This window comes from Heterodontus francisci, chromosome 11 (genome assembly GCF_036365525.1).
Source record: "Heterodontus francisci isolate sHetFra1 chromosome 11, sHetFra1.hap1, whole genome shotgun sequence".
In the NCBI taxonomy this organism is placed as follows: Eukaryota; Metazoa; Chordata; class Chondrichthyes; order Heterodontiformes; family Heterodontidae; genus Heterodontus; species Heterodontus francisci.
The window spans coordinates 14,447,400-14,471,889 of record NC_090381.1 but is presented as its reverse complement, the minus strand read 5'-3'; the positions used below and the strand labels follow the sequence as shown (position 1 = coordinate 14,471,889).

At 44.1% G+C, this 24,490-nt stretch overlaps 1 protein-coding gene across 7 annotated transcripts in view; it reads right to left on the bottom strand.

Annotated features, from left to right (window-relative positions):
- cep63 (centrosomal protein 63) overlaps window positions 1-24,490 on the bottom strand; it is a 151,445-nt gene that overhangs the window by 45,696 nt on the left and 81,259 nt on the right. For all 7 annotated transcript variants that reach the window (XM_068041341.1, XM_068041344.1, XM_068041346.1 and 4 more), the window contains 2 exons: window positions 12,060-12,174; window positions 9,505-9,702 (listed from right to left, as the gene is read on the bottom strand). In XM_068041341.1, the coding sequence (XP_067897442.1) occupies window positions 9,505-9,702; window positions 12,060-12,174 (313 nt within the window). The remainder of the gene's footprint in view (window positions 1-9,504; window positions 9,703-12,059; window positions 12,175-24,490) is intronic.

Genomic DNA, 24,490 nt, shown 5'->3' with positions numbered 1-24,490 from the left:
AGGTTTCCATCAAGGCCATGATATCAATGCAATCATCCACAATAAGTTCATGGGTGGCAAAGGCCTTGTTTACAAGCAAATGGACATTGTGGAGAGAGATGCGTAGAAGGGCAGTGAGAGTTGATCCATTGACAGAATCCACAAGGTCAGCAGTGGGAGGGGTGAGTGGGACAGGAAGAAGATTGGCAAGAGTAGCCCTCAGCGGGCACGCTGGGTGGGAAGGTCAATGAGAGAGTAGGATGCGGCAATTGGGGTTGATGCTCATAATGAGCCAGCACCGAATGCTTAATGAGCCCTGCGGAGGATGCCAGGAGAGGCACAGAGGGAAGCTGTAGGCTTATCCAAGAGGGGGTCAAGTTTGGAATGGTGGAAAGAGAGCAGGAAGGTTGAGTATTACTGAAGGGTTGAGGTAGGGAATTGGGAGGGCTGAGAATGGAGAAGTGAAGGAGACATGATGATAGAAGAGAGACAGGGGTCTAAGGAAGGGCAAAGAGAAAAGAAGTAAAAGAAAAATAGTGTAATGGGCTTGGTTTGGGACTGGCAGACAAAATGCACATGCAAATGGACTCAGGGAAAGCTCAAGTCAAGTTTTATATCAAACAAGTTATTAGATTATGAAAGGGTTTGATAGGGCACACAGAGTTGCTTGCACTTGTGGGAGGAGTCAAAAACTAGGGACTATAAATATAAAATAGTTGCCAATAAATCCAAAGGGTATTTAGGAAACACATAAGAGTGGTGAAAATGTGGAACTTTCTACGATATGAAGTGGCTGAATTAAGTAGCATAGATGCATTTAAGAGGAAGCTGGGCAAGTACAGACAATCATAGAAAATCATAGAAATTTACAGCATGCAAGGAGGCCATTCGGCCCATCTTGTCTGTGCCAGCCGACAAGTAGCCATCCAGCCTTATCCCACTTTCCAGCTCCTGGTCCATAGCCTTGTAGTTTATGGCATTTCAAATATATATCCAAGTACGTTTTAAATATTATGAGGATTTCTGCCTCTACCACCCTTTCAGACAGTGAGTTCCAGTTCCCACCACTCTCTGAGTGAAAACATATCCCCTCGAATTCCCTCTAAACTTCAGACCTCTTATTTTAAGTCCATGTCCCCTGGTTATGTACTCCTCAACCAAGGGAAATAAGACCTTCCTATCCACTCTATCTAGACCCCTCATAATTTTATACACTTCAATTAGGTCTCCCCTCAGTCTCCGCTGTTCCAAAGAAAACAACCCTAGACTATCCAATATTTCCTCATAACTAAAATTCTCCAGTCCAGGCAACATCCTCGTAAATCTCCTCCATACTCTCTCCAATGCAATCACGTCTTTCCTATATTGGGGTGACCAGACCTGCACACAGTACTCTAGCTGTGGCCTAACTAGTGTTTTATACAGTTCCAGCATAACCTCCCAGCTCTTATATTCTATGCCTTGGCTAATAAAGGCAAATATCCTGTATGCCTCTTGACTACCTTATCTGCTTGTCCAACCACCTTCGGGAATTGGACATGCACTCCCTGGTGTCTTTGTTCCTCTACACTTCTCAGTATCCTACCATTTATTGTGTATTCCCTTGCCTTATTAGCCTTCTCCAAGTGCATTAGCTCATACTTCTCAGGATTGAACTCCATTTACCACTGTTCCGCCCACCTAACTAGTTCATTGATATCTTCCTGCAGTTTACAGCTTTCTTCATTATCAACCACACAGACTTTTGTATAATCTGCAAATTTCTTAATCATATCCCCTACATTCAAGTCCAAATCACTGATATATACCACAAAAAGCAAGGGTCCTAGTACTGAGCCCTGAAGAATCCCACTGGAAACAGCCTTCCAGTCACTAAAACACCCATCGACCATTACCTTCTGCTTCCTACCTCTGAGCCAATTTTGGATCCAACTTGCCATTATGCCTTGGATCCCATGGGTTTTTACTTTCATGAACAATTGGCCATTCGGGACCTTATCAAAAGCCTTGCTAAAATCCAGAAGGAAGAAAGAAATACAATAATATGTTGATAGGGTGATAGGGTTAGATGAAGTAAGTAGAGGTGGAGGAGGCTCGTGCAGAGCATAAACACCTGCAACAAAAAGGAGGCAAGTGTCTTTATAGGCAACATTCGGTCCATGTGTCCTCCTCGACTGGTTTCAATTGCCCAAACGGTTGGGGAGGAATTTTGGGATTTTCTCCTATTTTTCGCCTCTCCCAGGAGGTTACAGGCTGCACGGGTGCATTTGAAGTGGGGAAGGGGCAGCAGGGGAGAGAAGAAGTGTTTAGCCATGATGCTCCAACCGTTATGGTGTGAGACAGGCTTGATGGCCCAGAGAATAGTACAGCACAGGAGGCAGCCATTCAGCCCATCGAGTGTGGAACAGCTCTTTCGAAGAGTAACCCAATTATTCCCACTTGCCTGCTCTTTTCCTTTTCTCTGCAATTTTTTTCTCCTTCAAGTATTTCTTTTGAATGCCACTTATTGAATCTATAACCACCAACCGATCAGGGAGCGCATTCCAAATGTTAACCACTCGTTACATGAAGACGTTTTTCCTCATATCCTCTGGTTCTTTGGCCAATAACCTTAAATCTATGCCATCTGCTTATCGGCCCTTCAGCCACTGGAAAGAGTTTCTCTTTATTTACTGTTATCTAAATGTCATTTTCGTATGTCTGAATAGAGCGGCTGGGCCAAATGACCTGTTTTAGTGCTGTAACTTCTATATAATTTGATGTAATTGATTTTAAGTACCTCTATCAAACCTTCTCTTAGCCTTCTCTGCTCCCAGCCCAGCTGCTCCAATCTATCCACGTAACTGTAATCCCTCATTCCTGGAACCATTTTAGTATCTCTTCCCCACTTTCTCTAAAGCCTTCACCTCCTTCCTGAAGTGTGGTGCCTTGCAAGCTTCCAACAAATGGCAATGTTCCTAATGTCATTGCAAACATACTCCCTTTTTTGTAACTATCAGTTTTGTCACCCTTTGCTGCTCTTTGTATCTTTCCCGTTCGCCAGGATCCGTGCTAATTTTTTTGCATTTTTATAGGCTTTTTCTTTCAGTTTTATGTTGTCTCTTACATCTAGTTGTCTATGGCTGTCTTTTTTTGGCAAGTAGGGCTCTTGCCCCTCAGGGTTATAAACTGGTCTGTATCACAAATTCTTTTTTGAATAGGTCCCACTGACCTTCTGTCATTTTACCCATGAACAGATCTGCCCAGTTTACTGTGCACTGACTCTGTCTCATCACATTGAAGTCAGCCTTCCCTAAATCTTAGTAGCTGTAGTGCATTTCTTCCTTTTAAACATTGTTGAATTGGATCATATTATGATCGCTATTAGATAACTGTTCATGCCTTGTTAGGCTGTTAACTAAATCTGGCTCATTACTCATTGTTAAATCTAATAGGACATGTCCCCTTGTTGGTTCTAGGTCATATTGCTGCAGAAAACTATCCCAGACACACAAGAACTTCACTACCTTCTGACATGTGCAAGTTTGCTGAACCCAATTTATATGAAAGTAAAAATCCCCTAATTACAACCCCTCTGCTACATTTGTCTAATCTCTGCATTTCTATGATCTATCATTTCACAGCTGCTACCAGGGGACCGATACACAACCCCCATAACAGTCTTAAATCCTTTTTTATTCCTTAATTCTATCCATAAAGTCTCCACTGCCTGCTTAACTCACGGTATATCCTCTCTTACCATTGAAGTGACTTCATCCTTAATCGCTGAGGCTAATTTCTCCCCCTCAACCATTTTTCCTATCTTTCCTGTTGACCTTATAACCTGATATATTTAGCTCCTAAGTAGAATAATCCCTTTTCCCATTTCCTGGTTTACAGCATGCTCAACCCTGGCTAAGATTGAGTGGCCAATTTGCTCCCACATGATAATTGTTTTTCTTTCAAAAAACGGTGAAAATAATTAGCACATCAGGCAGCTGGAAGAAGGCAGAGTTAATATTTTGAGCGGAACTAATTCTGATGACGGGTCCTACTTGAAATTTTGACTTGCATTTCTCCAGGGCTCAGCTGTTTGAAGGGGTGGTAAGCAAACAGCTGAAGCATACATAGGAACCAGGTTTCGGGTCTGATCTATGGTCTGCGTGGAGATAGTTATCTCCATTGTGACAGCAGTAGGAGTGTTATGACAGAAATTGACATTACTGGGTTAGGATAGGAAAAAAATAAATCAGTCAAGCCTGATGCCTGTTGACAGTTTCAAGCTCAGCTATGATGGTTCTTGGTCAAATAGCCTGAAGGCATTCACTGGGCATTTGGATTAGCTGACCAGGGAAGTACACTCCAGTCAAAATTGCTATCTTGAGGAAAGGAGCAGGGGACCAAGCAGATTGAAAAGGAATGAAAACATAATAGGAATTCACTCTCGCTCTCAAATCCTGAGTAGCTACCTGTACATTTCCAGGTGTAGCAGGAGGAGGACTGAATGTACAGCATGGCTGCAAGCTTGACCAAAACTGTAGAGAAGGATGACAACTTTAGTTACCAGTCTGAAAATACTGCAGGTTTGGATGTTATGATGACTTAGAATAATATTTACAACAAACAACAACTTGCAATTATATGGTATCATTAACGAAGTAAAATTTCTCAAGTGCTTCACAGGAGCACTAACAAACAAAATTTAACACCAAGTCACATAAGGAGATATCATGACAGATGACCTAAAGCTTGACTAAGAGGTAAGCTTTAAAAAGCATCTTAAAGGACGAGAGAGAGAGAGAGAGAGAGAGAGAGAGAGAGAGAGGGAATTCCAGAGCTTAGGGCCTTGGCAGATGAAGGCATAGCCATCAATGGTGGAGCGATGAAAATCAGGGATGCACAAGAAGCCAGAATTAGAAGAGCGCAGAGATCTCGGAGGGTTGTAGGGCTGTAGAGGGCCCCTCCCGCATTCATATCACGCTCTCCAGCACTGACATAGAACATAAGAAATAGGAGGAGTAGACCATTTGGCCCCTCGAGCTTGCTCCACCATTCAGTAAGATCATGGTTGGTTTAACTGTGGTCTTAATTCCACATTCCTGCTGGCCCCCCCATAGCCCTTTAATCCCTTATTGACCACGAATCTGTCTAGCACAGCCTTGAATATATTCATGAATCAGCCTCTGGGGTTGAGAATTCCAAAGATTAACGACCCTCAGAGAAGAAATTCCTCCTCATCTCCATCTTAAATGGGAAACCATCTTGTGTTGAAACTGTGTCCCCTAGTTCTAGATTCCCCTGTGAGGGGAAACATCCTCTCAGCATCTATCCTGTAAAGCCCCCTCAAAATCGTATATATTTCAATAAGATCACCTCCCATTTCTTCCAAACTCCAATGAGTATATGCCCAAACTGCACATGGGACAACCCCTTTATCCCAGGAATCAACCGAGTTAACCTTCTCTGAACTGCCTCCAATGCAAGTATATCCCCTTAAATAAGGAGGCCAAAACTTTACGCAGTACTCCAGGTACAGTCTCACAATGCCCTGTACAATTGTAGCAAGCCTTCCTTACTTTCATACACCAGCCCCCTTGCAATAAAAGTGAACATTCTATTTGCCTTCCTAATTACTTGCTGTACCTGCCTGCCAACTTTTGTGATTCATGTACAAGGACACACAGATCCCTCTATACCACAGCATTTTGCAGTCTCTCTCCATTTAAATAACATTCTGCTTTTCTATTTTTCCCACCAAAGGGGACAATCTCACATTTTCCCATATTATACACCATTTGCCAAATTTTTGCCCACTGGCTTAACCTATCTATATCCAAATAGTCATTTGGTAGTACAGAACTTGAGTATTGCTGAAAATAGAGACATTTTGTCGAAGCTTTTCATCTTGCACTCATCAGGACAATTCTCAAGATTACCATTCACTGACAGTTAACTGCCAAGCTTTCTTTGAAGTTTGGACAACATTTGAAGAATGAAAGAAGCTAAGAATTACGCTGACAACCAATTTAAGATTGTCAGTTGGGCTTGCAGTATGGCGCATTTGCGCATACTGGAAGCTACATGTATTAATACACAGGGCTCTGTTCTTTGCAGACAGAAAGAACATGTACACACATTGTGCCTGTTTCAGCTAAACAGAATAGATGACAGCCATTCACTGGTTCATTCCTCAGGGCAATGCCTTGACCAATCAGAGTCAAGCTGCCTGGTTTAAACTTCAAACAAAGCTTGTCAGTCACCATAAACTGCTGCATTCTCCATGGCAACTCCTTGATCAGAGTCCACTTGCCAACCAATCAACACTCTCTTCTCATACAGTATAAATTTGTTGTTTCCCTTACATTGGTATTCTTGCGCATTGTCCTGATGAGCGCAAGACGAAAAGCTTCGACAAAATGTTTTTATTTTCAGCAAGACTATCTATATCCCTTTGCAGACTCTGCATCCTCCTCACAATTTGCTTTTTAAAAATTTGTTCATGGGTGTTGCTGGCTAGGCCTGCATTTATTGCCCGTACCTAATTGCCTTGAGAAGGTGGTGGTGAGCTGCCTTCTTGAACCGCTGCAGTCCATGTGGAGTAGGTACACCCAGAGTGCTGTAAGGAAGGGAGGTCCAGGATTCTGACCCAGCGACAGTGTTGGAACGGCGATATAATTTCAAGTCAGGATGGTGTGTGGCTTGGAGGGGAGCTTACAGGTGGTGTTCCCATGCATCTGCTGCCCTTGTCCTTCTAGATGATAGAGGTTATGGGTTTGGAAGGTGCTGCCTAAGGAGCCTTGCTGTACTGCTGCAGTGCATCTTGTAGATGGTACACACTGCTGCCACTGTGCGTCAGTGGTGGACGGAGTGAATGTTTGTGAATGGGGTGCCAATCAAGCGGGCTATTTTGTCCTGGATGGTGAGTAAATAGTTGAGCCCCAGTACTGATCCCTGTGACACCTCACTAGTTTGCCAACCTGAAACTGATCCATTAATCCTGACTTTGTTTTCTGTTAGTTAGCCAGTCCCCTATCCATGATACTATATTACCCCCAACGCCCTAAGCTCTTATTTCATGCTTTTATGTGGCATCTTATTGAATGCCCTTTGGCAATCCAAATGCAGAACATCTACTGGTTCCCATTTATCCAGCCTGCTTGTTACATCCTCAAAGAACTCTAATAAATTTGTCAAACATGATTTTCCTTTCATAAAACCACACTGACTCTGCCCGATTGTATTGTGATTTTCTAAATGCCCTGCTATTACTTCCTTGATAACGGATTCTAGCATTTTACATACGAACATATGAATCAGGAGCAGGAGTAGACCACACGGCCCTTCGAGCCTGCTCCGCCATTCAATAAGTTCATGGCTGAACTGATTACTCCACATTTCTACCTCCCTCTGATAACCTTTCACCCCCTTACTTAACAAGAATCTATCGACCTCTGCCTTAAAAATATTCAAAGACTCTGCTTCCACCGCCTTTTGAGGAAGAGAATCCCAAAGACTCATGACCCTCAGAGAAAAAACTTCTCCTCATCTCTGTCTTAAATGGGCAACTCCTTATTTTTAAACAGTGACCCCGAGTTCTAGATTCTCCCACAAGGGGAAACATCCTTTCCATATCCACCCTGTCAAGACTCCTCAGGATCTTATATGTTTCAATCAAGTCGCCTCTTACTCTTCTAAATTCTAGCGGATACAAGCCTAGCCTGTCCAATCTTTCCGCATAAGGCAGCCCGCCCATTCCAGGTATTCGTCTAGTAAACCTTCTCTGAACTGCCTTCATTGCATTTACATCCTTCCTTAAATAAGGAGACCAGTACCTGTACACAGTACTCCAGATGTGGTCTCACCAATGCCCTGTATAGCTGAAGCATAACCTTCCTACTTTTGTATTCAGTTCCCCTCACGATAAACAAAAACATTCTATTAGATTTCCTAATTACGACCTGGACCTGCATACTAACCTCTTGCGATTCATGCACTAGGGCACCCAGATTCCTCTGCATCTCAGAGCTTTACAAACTCTCACCATTTAGATAATATGCTTCTTTTTTATTCTTCCTGCCAAAGTGGACAATATCACACTTTCCCACATTATACTCCATTTGCCAGGTCTTTGCCCACTCACTAATCTATCTTTTCCCTTTGTAGCCTCCTTATGTCCTCTTCACAAGTTACTTTCCTACCTATCTTTGTGGCATCAGCAAATTTAGCAACCATACCTTCAGTCCCTTCATCCAACTCATTTGTAGAAAATGTAAAAAGTTGAGGCCCCAGCACAGTTCCATGTGGCACACCACTCATTACATCTTGCCAACCAGAAAACAACCCATTTATACCTACTCTCTGTTTCCTGTTAGCTAGCCAATCTTCTATCCATGCCAATATGTTACCCCCTTCACCATGAGCTTTTATTTTCTGCAATAACCTTTGATGTGGCACCTTATCAAATGCCTTCTGAAATCTAAGTACAGTACATCCACCGGTTCCCCTTTATCAACAGCACATGTAACTCCCTCAAAGAACTCCAATAAATTGGTTAAACATAAATTCCCTTTCACAAACCATTTTGACTCTGCCTGATTACCTTGAATTTTTCTAAATGCCCTTCTATAACGTCTTTAATAATAGCTTCTAACATTTTCCCTGAGACAGATGTTAAGCTAACTGGCCTGTAGTTTCCTGCTTTCTGACTCCCTTTTTGAATAAAGGAGTTCCATTCGCTATTTTCCAACCCAACGGAACCTTCAACGAATCTAGGGAATTTTTGAAAATTAAAACTAATGCATCAACTATCTTATTAGCCACTTCTTTTAACACCCTAGGATGAAGTCCATCAGGACCCGGGGACTTGTCAGCCTGCAGCTCCAACAATTTGTTCAGTACCACTTTCCTGGTGATTGTAATTTTCTTCAGTTCCTCCCTCCCTTCCATTTCCTGACTTACAGCTAATACTGGGATGTTACTTGTATCCTCAATAGTGAAGACCGATGCAAAGTATCTGTTCAATTCATCTGCCATCTCATTATCCATTATTAATTCCCCAGACTCACTTTCTATAGGACCAATACTCATTTTATTAACTCTTCTTTTTTGGATATCTATAGAAAATCTTACTATCTGTCTTTATATTTCTAGCTAACTTTCTCTCGTACTCTAATTTTACCTTCCTTATCAATCTTTTAGTCATTCTTTGCTGTCTTTTATATTCTGTCCAATCTTCTGACTGCCTCCCACCTTTGCGCAATCATAGAGTTTTTCTTTAAGTTTGATACTATCTTTAACTGTTTTAGTTAACCACGGATGGCGGGTCCCACCCTTGGAATTTTTCTTTCTCACTGAAATGTATCTATTCTGTGTGTTCTGAATTATCCCCTTAAATGTCTGCCAAATGTTTTCCAGTGACAGATGTCAGGCTAACTGCCCTACAGTGTTCTCCTTTCTGTATACCTCCTTTCTCGGACTTCATTTTGATAAACAGAACAAATTTATAAAAGTATATTATCGAGATAAAGCCACAAATTAGTTAAATACCTTAATTTCTTTAGCCTTCCTATCAGTTTTATCCAATTCACTTCGAAGCTGTCGTTCCATGTTGGAGGTGGCTGCACTCATAGTTGCGATTGTTACATCACGCTGGTGCAGTTCTGTGGTCAGCTGGGAGATCTTCAATTTCATTCCATCCAATTCAGAGTGGTGTTGTTGCTCAACAAAATTCAACTGGTCTCTCAGCTGTTAAAAAAATAAACACTGCATTGAATGAGGACTCAACACAATCATTCATGGAACTCCTTCATTCGCTCTTTCAGGTGTATCAGAGGTAAATGGCCTCCCAGCTGACTCACAATATAGACCATGTCTGTCCTCCATTAGGCTAAAAGGATGTAACCACTCACAATGGAACACTTAAGTGACAGATTTAATGACAAACTAAGCACATCTTCCCATGCACACTTACATGGAGACCAAATGAATTAATTGGATTAATTTCACATTCTTAACCTGCTCGGGAATCATAAATTAAATATGGAAAGAAACTGGAGAAATCAGGTTTTACGTAGAGTAGCTTCAGTTAATAGCCCAGAGTTTCCACTCGGTTGTGCCGTTTTCTTTAGCGTAATTCACCCGAAATCAGCCAAACCAATGCTAAAGATTACAGAATTTCAAGTACAAATTACTCCAGTGCAAATCAGGTTTCCGTGATCTTTTGTGCTAGTTTAAAAAACATTGGGCGAGAAGGCAGCCCTGCTCACAAAACTGGCCATGCCTCCAGATCAAATTAATTACCAAGACGAGTTCCCACTAATTGCACCCAGTTTGGTAGCAATGTGGTTGCTTTACTGGGCTAGTAATCCAGTGGCCTGGTCTAATGATCCAGAGACATGAATTCAAATCCCACCACGGCAGCTGAGGAATTTAAATTCACTTAATTAAGAAAAATCTGGAATAAAAAGCTAGTATCATCAATGACAACCATATAACTTTGCTGTAAAAACCCAACTAGTTCACTGATGTCCTTTAGGGAAGAAAATCTGCCGTCCTTATTCGCTCTGGCTTATATGTTATTCCAGACCCACAGCAATGTGTTTGACTCTTAACTGCCCACTGAAATGGCTTAACAAGCCACTTAGTTGTATTCAAGGCGGAGGCTCACCACCAGCTTCTCGAGGGGAATTAGGGATGGGCAATAAGGTTGGCCTTATCAGCGGCACCCATATAGCAGGAATGAATAAAAAAAGATTGAATTAACCACGGGGCAAGTTTAAGTCTATTCTGGGGGGGGGTGAAGGAATAGGCACATTTTAAAAGCATTAAATATATTTTTTAAATTTCCTAAGCAACTGATTATGGCATTATAACTAAAAAAATATATACTGAACCATTTGCTAAAGTCATTTTCAATTATTTAAACTCAGATTACGCTGAGGTAGTGGACTGACACCATGATTAAAAATGCTTATATTTTTGTGACAAAACCCAAGGAAAATATTTTTGAAAATTATGTTCTGCAACGGTGCCCAATTGCACTGGATCATGGCAGATTTTATGTTTGTTGATATGCAAATTGTGCGAGCACTTTGAGAGTGTGGGGGGGGAATGCATGTAAAACTCGTGCAATTGGCAACTGTACCCAAAACGGGAACTCTGCCCCCTTATGTATTGCCAATGCTACCTTTCGCATGGCACCAAAATGTTGCAATTTTGTCACTCTACCAAATAAACTGAACTGCAAGATACAGATCCCCCAAAAGTGATGCCCCACACTGCAGGCTCCTAATGTCAGCGTGGTAGGGGGCATAATCAACAAGTAAAGGCTGAATGTTTTCCCACATGAGGAGCAAAATACAGAAGTTAAGTCAACCCAACTTCACCTCAGGCATCTGTGAGGGGATGGCTAAACAATGTCAAAGCTGATCTCACCTGGGTGGCAGTGGGATTAGCCTCAACACTCAGAGTTGGAGTGGGCAGACGGAAATTTAACAGCCAAGGTCACTGCATCGGATCCAACTTCATTGACTCCTGCTGGAGCCTGCATGTGACTTGAAAGACTGTAATACTCCCCTAAGGTAGTTTGTTGTATCCTGTGCTCAGGATCATTCAGGAAGGTACCAGCTGGCTGGCAGGCCCTGTTCACGCCAAAGCCAAGTGTCGGTGCTTTCAGAAGCAAAAGGAATAAAAATTGCGGGCGGGGTGTGGGTTGTGTATGGTATCAGAGAAGGGCCACTTTGTATTTGGAACTTGAGCCAATACAAAGCCACATATTTTTAAGTCACTTAACCAAAAACTCGACACCAAAACTTTTATTGTAACTTGCATTAAGTATTTTCAAAGCAGTAGCAGGATAAAGCGTGCCCAACATCAATGGGATGGGGCGTTCTCAGTGGATGCAACAGTGAAATGACAGCAATGACAGCAGCAATGACATTTGGAACACTTTCTGCAGTGGTTCTTGACAAGCAAAGAAATATAAATGGGGGAATTATACGGCACAAAGGCAAAAGATTTATTTTTACCAACTAAATAATTCAGGCATTTAATACAATGATGGAGGAAGGAAGACACTGCTGTGCCCAGTTTTCATTCTGTACCTTTTTTATGTCTGCTTTGCATTTACTGTGCTCCTCTTCCATCTGTCTCAGCTCCTCCTCTTTTTTGAAAATTTCCTCAGACAGGAATGTACAGCGATCATTCGATGAATCTAAACTAATAAAAGTGTCTTTTTATAAAAAATAGCCATTGAGAAGCATTTAGATTAACCAAACTAATTTTCATCTTAAAGCTACAGCACTTTGTTCAGACACACCACCATTAATGGTTCTGAGATCCATGGTTACAAATTTGCAGCTGCCAGAGACTCAGGCCCAGTGGTGGCACTTGTTCCCTTAGCTATCTGATCATTATGGAAGTTCAGTATCCTGCATCAACCTGTTTGGAAGCAGGACCTGGGACTATAAAAACAAAGCTTCCTTTTGATCTGGACTGAATTTCTATGTGCTATAGACATGATCCGTTTCAACATCTTTGAAGATGATGTGAGGTAATATTTGATGGAGTGAGCTTTGGTTTGAATCATAAAGTGTTTTATTGCTCACGTAGTTAAAAATACAGAAAAAATGGAATGGGTTCAACTCGCCTGATACAAATTGATATTTCTGAAGAACTTGAAGTGAGAAGAGGAGGAGCCAGTTGCCATAGTACACATTGGAACCAAAAACATTGGAAAGCATAGGAAAGAGTTGGCAAGCGTAGGTCCTGTTTGCAAGTACCAGGAACTAGGAGCTAAATTAAAGAACAGGACCTCAAGGGTTACTACCTAAGTCTTGTGCAAATTGGCCAAGGGATAAGCAGATTAGGGAGGTGAACACGTGACTGAAGGAATGATGTGGGAAAGGAGGGGTTTCATTTCATGGAACACAAGCACCAACATTGGGACAGAAAGGAACTGTACCATTGGGATGGGCTCCACCTGAACCTGGCTGGAACCAGGGTTCTAGCAGAAAGGATAAATAAGGTGGTTACAAGGACGTTAAGCCAGCAAGTAGAGGGTTGGGTGAGAAAGAAAAGGTGGTACAAATAATAGTTTGAAAACAAACAAAAGGGAAAAGAGTGGAGTAACGGTCAGAAATAGTGCTCTAGCGATCACAGCTAAAGGGAAAACTAAAAGGCGTAAAATAATTAAGCCAGGAGAAAGAAATAAGAAAGATGTGAATAAAACATTAGAGCAAAAGGACTGGTTACAGTGTGTAGCCCAATTAATCTCTCCTTATACAAATGTGTAGTGTATAAGGAACAAATTGAATACATTACAGGCGCAAATTCAACTTGGAGTGTGTGACATGGTAACATAACTGACACATGGCTGCAAGACCAGCAGGACTGAGAAGTAAATATTCAGGTCATAAGGTCGACAGGAAAGATAGGAAAAATGGTAGGGGTGGAGGAGTAGGCTCAGTGATGAAGGATGAAATCACTTCAATAATAAGAGAGGATATACCAAGAGTTAAGCAGGCAGTGGAGACTTTATGGACAGAATTAAGAAACAGAAGAGGATTTAAGACTGTCGTGGGAGTTATGCATAGATTTTCTGGAAGCAGCAGAAAATAGCATGTAGCAAAGGCAGAGTTAATTTAATGGGGAATTTTAACTTTCATATATATTGGGAAAGCAGACAAGCACGTCAGAAAGATTGTGAATTTCTTGAGTGTGTCCGGGATAGTTTTCTGAAATTATATCTCCAATAACTAACAAGGGGGGGAGGTCATATTAGATTTAGTAATGCATAATGAGTCAGATTTAGGTAACAGCCTAACTGTGCATGAACTTTTATCTAATAGCAATCATAATATGATCCAGCTGAACACAGTGTTTAAAAGGGTGAAACATAAAACAGCTACGAAGATTTTAGATTTAGGGAAGCTGACTTCAATGCAAAGAGATAGAGACTGGTCACAGTAAACTGGGCAACTCTGTTCATGGCAAAATGACAGAAGACCAGTGGGAAGTGTTCAAAAAGAAACTGTAATGCAGAACCAGCTTATAGCCTGAAGGAGCAAGAGTTCTACTTGCCAGAAAAGACAGACAGAGATGAAAGCTAAAGAGACAAAATAAAACCAAAAGAAAAAGCATAAAAAATGCAAAGAAAAAGCACAAATCCTGGCGAACGGGCAGGATAGAAAGAACAGAAAAGATGGCAAAACAGATACTAAGAGCCACAAAATGGGAATATGAAAAAAAAACTTGCAATGGATATCAAAACCAAAAAATATATAATTAATATATAATATATATATAAAATATATAATTAATGGGGGTTAATTAATATAAATAGGTTGGAAGCTAAAAGGCAGGACGAGCAGAATAGTAATCTCAGGATTGATACCGGTGCCACGTGCTAGTGAGACGAGAAACAGAGAGCGAGTGCAGCTGAACACGTGGCTACAGAGCTGGTGGAGGAGGGAGGGCTTCAGATATGTGGATCATTGGGATACCTTCTGGGGAAGGTGGGACCTGTACAAGAAGGACGTGTTGCATCTGAACTGGAGGGGCACCAATATCCTGGGCGGGAGGTTTGCTAGAGCTCTTCGGGAGGGTTTAAACTAGTTTGGCAGGGGGATGGGAACCGGAGCTACGGATCAGTGGATGGGGTAGCTGTTGAACAGGCAGATACAGAGTGCAGAGTGTCTGTGAGGAAGGTTAGACAGTTGACAGGGCAAAGTTGCAGCCAGTATGATGGGTTGAAGTGTGTCTATTTTAACGTAAGAAGTGTCAGGAATAAGGGTGATGAACTTAGAGCATGGATCAGTACTTGGAGCTACGATGTTGTGGCCATTATGGAGACTTGGATATCACAGGGGCAAGAATGGATGTTGAATGTTCTGGGCTTTAGATGTTTCAAAAGGAATAGGGAGGGAGGTAAAAGAGGTGGGGGAGTGGCATTGTTAATCAGGGATAGTATCACAGCTACAGAAAGGGAAGTTGTCGAGGAGGGTTTGTCTACTGAGTCATTATGGGTGGAAGTCAGAAACAGGAAAGGAGCAGTCACTTTGTTGGGAGTTTTCTATAGACCCCCCAATAGCAACAGAGACACGGAGGAACAGATTGGGAGGCAGATTTTGGAAAGGTGCAGAAGTAACAGGGTTGTTGTCATGGGTGACTTCAACTTCCCTAATATTGATTGGAACCTCCTTAGTGCAAATAGTTTGGATGGAGCAGTTTTTGTCAGGTGTGTCCAGGAAGGTTTCCTGACTCAATATGTAGATAGGCCGACTAGAGGGGAGGCTATGTCGTATTTGGTGCTTGGCAACGAACCAGGCCAGGTGGCAGATCTCTCGGTGGGAGAGCATTTCGGTGATAGTGATCACAACTCCCTGACCTTTACTATAGTCACGGAGAGGGACAGGAGCAGACAGGATGGGAAAATATTTAATTGGGGGAGGGGGAATTACAATGCTATTAGGCAGGAACTGGGGAGCATAAATTGGGAACAGATGTTCTCAGGGAAATGCACGACAGAAATGTGGAGGTTGTTTAGGGAGCACTTGCTGCGACTGCTGGATAGGTTTGTCCAGATGAGTCAAGGAAGGGATGGTAGGGTGAAGGAACCTTGGATGACAAGAGATGTGGAACAGCTAGTCAAGAGGAAGAAGGAAGCTTACTTAAAGTTGAGGAAGCAAGGATCAGACAGGGCTCTAGAGGGTTACAAGGTAGCCAGGAAGGAACTGAAGAATGGACTTAGGAGAGCTGGAAGGGGATATGAAAAAGTCTTGGCGGGTAGGATTAAGGAAAATCCCAAGGCGTTCTACACTTATGTGAGGAACAAGAGGATGGCCAGAGTGAGGGTAGGGCCGATCAGGGATAGTGGAGGGAACTTGTGCCTGGAGTCGGAGGTGGTAGGGGAGGTCCTAAATGAATACTTTGCTTCAGTATTCACAAGTGAGAGGGACCTGGTCGTTTGTGAGGACAGCGTGGAACAGGCTGATATGCTCGAACAGGCTGATGTTAAGAGGGAGGATGTGCTGGAAATTTTGACAGACATGAGGCCAGATAAGTCCCTGGGGCCACACGGGATATACCCAAGGATATTACGGGAAGCGAGGGAAGAGATTGCCGCGCCTTTGGCGATGATCTTTGCGTCCTCACTGTCCACTGGAGTAGTACCAGATGATTGGAGGGTGGCAAATGTTATTCCCTTGTTCAAGAAAGGGAATAGGGATAACCCTGGGAATTATAGACCAGTCAGTCTTACGTCGGTAGTGGGCAAATTACTGGAGAGGATTCTGAGAGACAGGATTTATGATTATTTGGAAAAGCATGGTTTGATTAGAGACAGTCAGCATGGCTTTGTGAGGGGCAGGTCATGCCTCACAAGCCTTATTGAATTCTTTGAAGATGTGACAAAACACATTGATTAAGGAAGAGCAGTGGATATGGTGTATATGGATTTTAGCAAGGCGTTTGTTAAGGTTTCCCTTGGTAGGCTCATTCAGAAAGTAAGGAGGCATGGGATACAGGGAAATGTGGCAGTCTGGATACAAAATTGGCTGGCCCATAGAAGACAGAGGGTGGTAGTAGATGGAAAGTATTCAGCCTGGTGCTCGGTGACCAGTGGTGTTCCGCAGGGATCTGTTCTGGGACCTCTGCTCTTTGTGATTTTTATAAATGACTTGGATGAGGAAGTGGAAGGCTGGGTTAGCAAATTTGCAGATGACACGAAGGTTGCTGGAGTTGTGGATAGTGTGGAAGGCTGTTGTAGGTTGCAACGAGACATTGACAGAATGCAGAGCTGGGCTGAGAAGTGGCAGATGGAGTTCAACCTGGAAAAGTGTGAAGTGATTCATTTTGGAAGGTTGAATTTGAATGCAGAATACAGGCTTAAACACAGGATTCTTGGTCGTGTGGAGAAACAGAGGGATCTTGGGGTCCATGTCCATAGATCGCTCAAAGTTGCCACCCAAGTTGATAGGGTTGTTAAGAAGGCGTATGGTGTGTTGGCTTTCATTAACAGGGGGATTGAGTTTAAGAGCCGCGAGGTTATGCTGCAGCTCTATAAAGCCCTGGTTAGACCACACTTGGAATATTGTGTTCAGTTCTGGTCGCCTCATTATAGGAAGGATGTGGAAGCATTAGAGAGGGTACAGAGGAGATTTACCAGGATGCTGCCTGGACTGGAGGGCATGTCTTACAAAGAAGGGTTGAGGGAGCTTGGGCTTTTCTCATTGGAGCGAAGAAGGATGAGAGGTGACTTGATAGAGGGGGACAAGATGATGAGAGGCATAGATAGAGTGGATAGCCAGAGACTTTTTCCCAGGGCGGAAAGGGCTATCACCAGGGGGCATAATTTTAAGGTGATTGGAGGAAGGTTTGGGGGAGATGTCAGAGGTAGGTTCTTTACACAGAGAGTGGTGGGTGCGTGGAATGCGCTGCCAGCGGTGGTAGTAGATGCAGATACATTAGGGGCATTTAAGTGACTCTTGGATAGGTACATGGATGATTGTAGAATGAAGGGTATGTAGGTAGTTTGATCTTAGAGTAGGTTAAAGGTTCGGCACAACATCGTGGGCCGAAGGGCCTGTACTGTGCTGTCCTGTTCTATGTTCCATATTAGACAAAAAGGTGGTCAGGAACAATGGGGGTCCCCTTGAAAACTGATATCGGTGATGTAGTCAATGAAAATGAAAAGATAGATATACTGAATAACTACATTGCGTCAGCATTTAAAGTACAGGAAAAAGTCAGCATGCAGACATCCCAAACAAACTAATGTTGCATCAGGGACAGGGACTTATCAAAATTAATGTAAGCAAAATAACAGTTATGAAGAAAATAATGACACCAGAGAGTGGCAAATTGCCATGACCAGATGGTCTCCACCCCTAGGTTTTAAAACAAATAGGTGAGAACATTGAAGTTGCCCTAACTATAATTTTCCAAAGTTCTCTCAATTCAGGAACCATTCCTTGAGAATGGAAAATTGTATATATCACTCTGCTATTTGAGAAAAGTGACAGAGCGAAAACAGGGAATTATAGATCAGTTAGCCGAGCATCTGTTGTCAAGAAATTATCTGAGTCTATAGAGTCATAGAGAGATACAGCACTGAAACAGGCCCTTCAGCCCAAAGAGTCTGTGCTGACCAACAACCACCCATTTATACTAATCCTACATTAATCCCATATTCCCTACCACATCCCCACCATTCTCCTACCACCTACCTACACTTGGCGCAATTTACAATGGCCAATTTATCTATCACCTGCAAGTCTTTGGCTGTGGGAGGAAACCGGAGCACCCGGTAGAAGCCCACGCGGTCACAGGGAGAACTTGCAAACTCCGCACAGGCAGTACCCAGAACCGAACCCGGGTCGCTGGAACTGTGAGGCAGCGGTGCTAACCACTGCACCACTGTGCCGCCCAATTGCTAAGCAAGTGCTGCTTGATGGCACTGTTGATGACACCTTCCAGTTCAGTTTCTGGTCAATGGTAGCCCCTAGGATGTTGATAGTGGGGGATTCAGCGATGGTAATGCCATTGAATGTCATGGGGAGATGGTTATATTCTCTCTTGTTGGAGATGGTCATTGCCTGGCACCTGTGTAGCGCAAATGTTACTTGCCACTTATCAGCCCAAGCCTGGATATTGTCCAGGTCTTGCTGCATTTCTACACGGACCGCTTCAGTATTTGAGCAGTCGCGAATGGTGCTGAACACTGTGCAATCATTAGCGAACATCCCCACTTCTGACCTTATGATTGAAGGAAGGTCATTGATGAAGGAGCTGAAGATGGTTGGGCCTAGGACACTACCCTGAGGAACTCCTGCAGTGATGTCCTGGAACTCAGATGACTGACCTCCAACAACAACAGCCATCTTCCTTTGCATTAGGTATGACTCCAACCAGCAGAAAGTTTTCCCTCTGTTTCCCATTGACTCCAGTTTTGCGAGGGCTCCTTGATGCCATACTCGGTCAAATGCTGCCTTGATGTCAAGGGCAGTCACTCTCACCTCACCTCTTGTGTTCAGCCCTTTTGTCTATGCTTGAACCAAGGCTGTAATGAGGTCAGGAACTGAGCGGCCCTGGCGGAACCCAAACTGAGCATCAATGAGCAGGTTATTTCATTCAGAGATACAGCACTGAAACAGGCTCTTCGGCCCACCAAGCCTGTGCGGACCATCAACCACCCATTTATACTAATCCTACATTAATCCCTTTTTGGGATCTTCTTCTCCCTGCTACTTTCACATGCGTTCAAGTCTTCTGAAGAAGGAATTTTCCTCCACACAAGATCAGGGGGCAGGTTGTTCAACCTTGCCCGTCTAAGAGCAAAGTCCAAAGTACGGAAAGTCCTCATCAGGGAACTCCTCTTTGCTGACAATGCTGCTTTAACATCTCACATTGAAGAGTGCCTGCAGAGTCTTACCGACAGGTTTGTGGCTGCCTGCAATGAATTTGGCCTAACCATCAGCCTCAAGAAAACGAACATCATGGGGCAGGACTTCAGAAATGCTCCATCCATCAATATTGGCGACCACGCTCTGGAAGTGGTTCATGAGTTCACCTACCTGGGCTCAACTATCACCAGTAACCTGTCTCTAGATGCAGAAATCAACAAGTGCATGGGAAAGGCTTCCACTGCTATGTCCAGACTGGCCAAGAGAGTGTGGGAAAATGGCGCACTGACACGGAACACAAAGGTCCGAGTGTATCAAGCCTGTGTCCTCAGTACCTTGCTCTATGGCAGCGAGGCCTGGACAACGTATGTCAGCCAAGAGCGACGTCTCAATTCATTCCATCTTCGCTGCCTCCGGAGAATACTTGGCATCAGGTGGCAGGACCGTATCTCCAACACAGAAGTCCTCGAGGCGGCCAACATCCCCAGCTTGTACACACGACTGAGTCAGCGGCGCTTGAGATGGCTTGGCCATGTGAGCCGCACGGAAGATGGCAGGATCCCCAAAGGCACATTGTACAGCGAGCACTCCACTGGTAACAGACCCACCGGCCGTCCATGTGTCCGCTTTAAAGATGTCTGCAAACGCGACATGAAGTCCTGTGACATTGATCACAAGTCATGGGAATCAGTTGCCAGCGTTCGCCAGAGCTGGCGGGCAGCCATAAAGGCGGGGCTAAAGTGTGGCGAGTCGAAGAGACTTAGCAGTTGGCAGGAAAAAAGACAGAGGCGCAAGGGGAGAGCCAACTGTGTAACAGCCCCGAGAAACAAATTTTTCTGCAACACCTGTGGAAGAGCCTGTCACTCTAGAATTGGCGTTTATAGCCACTCCAGGCGCTGCTCCACACACCAATGACCACCTCCAGGTCCTTACCCATTGTCTCTCGAGATAAGGAGGCCAAAGAAGAAGAGACATTAATCCCATATTCCCACCACATCCCCACCTTCCCTCAATTCCTCTACCACCAACATACACTAGGGGCAATTTACAATGGCCAATTTACCTATCAACCTGCACGTCTTTGGCTGTGGGAGGAAACCGGAGCACCCGGTGGAAACCCACGCGGTCACAGGGAGAACTTGCAAACTCCACACAGGCAGTACCCAGAATCGCTGGTGCTGTGAGGCTGCGGTGCTAACCACTGCACCACTGTGCCGCCCAATTGCTAAGCAAGTGCTGCTTGATGGCACTGTTGATGACACCTTCCATCACTTTACTATGATTGAGAGTAGACTGATGGGGCAGTAATTGGCCGGATTGGACTTGTCCTGCTTTTTGTGTACAGGACACAACTGGGCAATTTTCCACATTGCCAGGTAGATGCCAATGTTGTAGCTATACTGGAACAGCTTGGTTAGGGGTGCAGCAAGTTCTGGAGCACAGGTCTTCAGTACTATTGCAGGAATATTGTCAGGACCCATAGCCTTTGCAGTATCCAGTGCCTTCAGTCGTTTCTTGATATCACGCGGAGTGAATCTACTTGGCTGAGGTCTGGCATCTGTAATGCTGGGAACTTCAGGAGATGGCCGAGATGGATCATCAACTCAGCACTTCTGGCTGAAGATTGTTGCAAATGCTTCAGCCTTATCTTTCGCACTGATGTGCTGGGCTCCCCCATCATTGAGGATGGGGATATTTGTGGAGCCACCTCCTCCAGTTAGTTGTTTAATTGTCCACCACCATTCACGACTGGATGTGGAAGGACTGCAGAGCTTAGATCTGATCCGTTGGTTATGGGATCGCTTACCTCTGTATATTGCATGCTGCTTATGCAGTTTGGCATGCAAGTAGTCCTGGGTTGTAGCTTCACCAGGTTGACACCTCATTTTGTGGTATGCCTGGTGCTGCTCCTGGCATGCCCTCCTGCACTCTTCAGTGAACCAGGGTTGGTCTCCTGGCTTGATGGTAATGGTAGAGTGGGGGATATGCCGGGCCATGAGGTTACAGATTGTGGTTGAGTACAATTCTGCTGCTGCTGATGGTCCACAGCACCTCATGGATGCCCAGTTTTGCATTGCTAGATCTGTTCAAATCTATCCCATTTAGCACGGTGATAGTGCCACACAACATGATGGATGGTATCATGGAAGGCAGGATTTTGTCTCCACAAGGACTGTACAGTGGTCACTCCTACCAATACTGTCATGGACAGAAGCATCTGCAGCAGGCGAGGACGAGGTCAAGTATGTTTTACCCTCGTGTTGGTTCCCCAACCACCTGCCGCAAATCCAGTCTAGCAGCTATGTCCTTTAGTATTCGGCCAGCTCGGTCAGTAGTGGTGCTACCGAGCCACTCTTGGTGATGGACATTGAAGTCCCTCACCCAGAGTACATTTTGTGCCCTTGCCACCCTCAGTGTTTCCTCCAAGTGGCGTTCAACATGGAGGAATACTGACTCATCAGCTGAGGGAGGGTGGTAGGTGGCAATCAGTAGGAGGTTACCTTGCCCACGTTTGACCAGATGCCATGAGACTTCATGGGGCCCGGAGTCAATGTTGAGGACTCCCAGGGCAACTCCCTGCCTACTGTAGACCACTGTGCCGTTACCTCTGCTGGGTCTGTCCTGTTGGTGGGACAGGAGGTACCCAGGGATAGTGATTGCAGTGTCTGGGACATTGTCTGTAAGGTATGATTCCGTGAGCATGACTATGTCAGGCTGTTGCTTGACTAGTCTGTGGGACAGCTCTCCCAGCTTTGGCACAAGCCCCCAGATGTTAGTAAGGAGGACTTTGCAGGGTCGACAGGGCTGGGTTTGCCGTTGGTCGATGCCGGGTGGTCCGTCCGGTTTTATTCCTTTTTATTGATTTCGTAGCGGTTAGGTACAACTGAGTGGCTTGCTAGGCCATTTCAGAGGGCATGTAAGAGTTAACCACACTGCTGTGGGTCTGGAGTCACATGTAGTCCAGAATAGGTAAGGACAGCAGATTTCCTTCCCTAAAGGACATTAGTGAACCAGATGGGTTTTTACAACAATCGACAATGGTTTCATGGCCATCATTAGACTAGCTTTTAATTCCAAATTTATTAATTAAATTCAAATTCCACCTTCTGCTATGGTGGGATTCGAACCTATGTCTCCAGATCAATACCCTGGGTCTCAGGGTTACTAGTCCAGTGATAATACCACTACGCCACCGCCTCCCCTCATATGAGATGTGAGACCACATCTGGAGTATTGTGTGCAGTTTTGGCTTCCTTATCTGAGGAAGAATGTTCTTGCTATGGAGGGAGTGCAGCGAAGGTTCACCAGACTGATTGCTGGAATGGCAGGACTGACCTATGAGGAAAGATTGGGTCAATTAGGCTTGTATTTGCTAGAGTTTAGAAGAATGAGAGGGGCTCTCATAGAAACCTACAAAATTCCAACAGGATTGAACAGACTAGATGCAGGAAGGATGTTCCCAATTGTGGGGGAGTCCAGGACCAGGGGTCACAATCTAAGGATAAGGAGTAAGCCATTTAGGACTGAGATCAAGAGGGATTTCTTCACCCAGAGAGTGGTGTACCTGTGGAATTCTCTGCCATGGAAAGCAGTTGAGGCCAATCATTAAATATATTCAAGAAAGAGTTAGATATAGTTCATAGGGCTAATGGGATCAAGGGATACACGAAGAAAGGTTACTGAGTTTGGATGATAAGCCATGATCGCTTTGAATGGCGGAGCAAGCTCGAAGGGCTGAATGGCCTACTCCTACTTTTCTATGTTTCTATTACAAAGATATTCATAGAATAAGTGAATGGCCAAAACTGTGGCAAATGAATTTCAATGTAGGCAAATGCGAAATCATCCACTATGGACCTGAAAAGGATAGAACAGATTACTTTTAAATGAAAAGCTAGAAACAGTAGAGGTCCAAAGAGACTAGGAGTTACATCGATGATTACCTGTCATGACAGGTACAGAAAATAATCAAAAAGGTTAACGGAATGCTGGCCTTTATATTTAGAGCAATAGAATACAAGGGGCTATAAGTCATGCTTCAGCTATACAAAGCCCTGAATAGACCACACATGGAGTACTGTGAGCAATTCTAGGAATCACAACTTAGCAAGGAGATATTGGCTTTGGAGACAGTGCAGCATAGCTTTACTAGAATGATACCTGGACTCCAAGGATTAAATTACAAGGACAGATTACACAAACTAGGGTTGTATTCCCTAGAAGGTTAAGGGGCAATTTGATAGAAGTTTTCAAGATATTAAGAGGAACAGATAGGATAGAGAGAAACTATTTCCATTGGTTGGGGAGTCGAAGAGTAGGAAGCATAGCCAGCATGTCAGCTGTGGCACAGATGTTAGCACTCTGAGTCAGAAGGTGAGGGTTCAAGTCCCAGTCTAAGACTTGAGCACATAAATCAAGGCCAACACTCCAGTGCAATACTGAGGGAGTGCGCCGCTGTTGGTGGTGCTGTCTTTCGGATGAAACATTAAACCGAGCCCTGTCAGGTGGATGTAAAAGATCCCACAGCACTATTTCAAAGAGAAGTAGGGTAGCAACATGCGTTCTCTCCTCCGAGTCAGTGCCCTCTTGTCCTCCTAAAAGTTTTCCTGCCATGCAAACTCTGCAACCTATTCACAGCCATCCCCTTGGCCGTGCCATCTCAGATGACCTCGCTACTTCCAGCATATCACTCACAGATAAGGCCATCTCTGGCACGTCCTTTTATCGCTTTCCACCCACATCCCCCTTCCCACCCCAACGCTACTTCCTTCTGTAGCCCTCTGGAAAAACTAACCCCCAGTTCACTTACAACTACACTTTCAAAATCTCAACTGTCAAGCCTCTGGCCCTCTGTTCACCACAACATTTCTACAACTACTGATTTGCTCGAGCACACCCTCACTTCCACCTTTGAAGCCCTTGCCCCCAATAAAACCATTCCTCTCTCTCTGGTCAATCCCAGTATGGCCCTCAGCTCTGCTCCCTTAAGTCCAAGGGTCACAGATTTGAAAGGATATGGTGGACAACTGATTTAGCCATTCACTGCCTAATCTAGCTGGACCACATAAAGCAAGTTCATCTCCTGCTCTCCCTTATGCTAAAACAGCTCACTACTCCAGGATTAGCCTGGA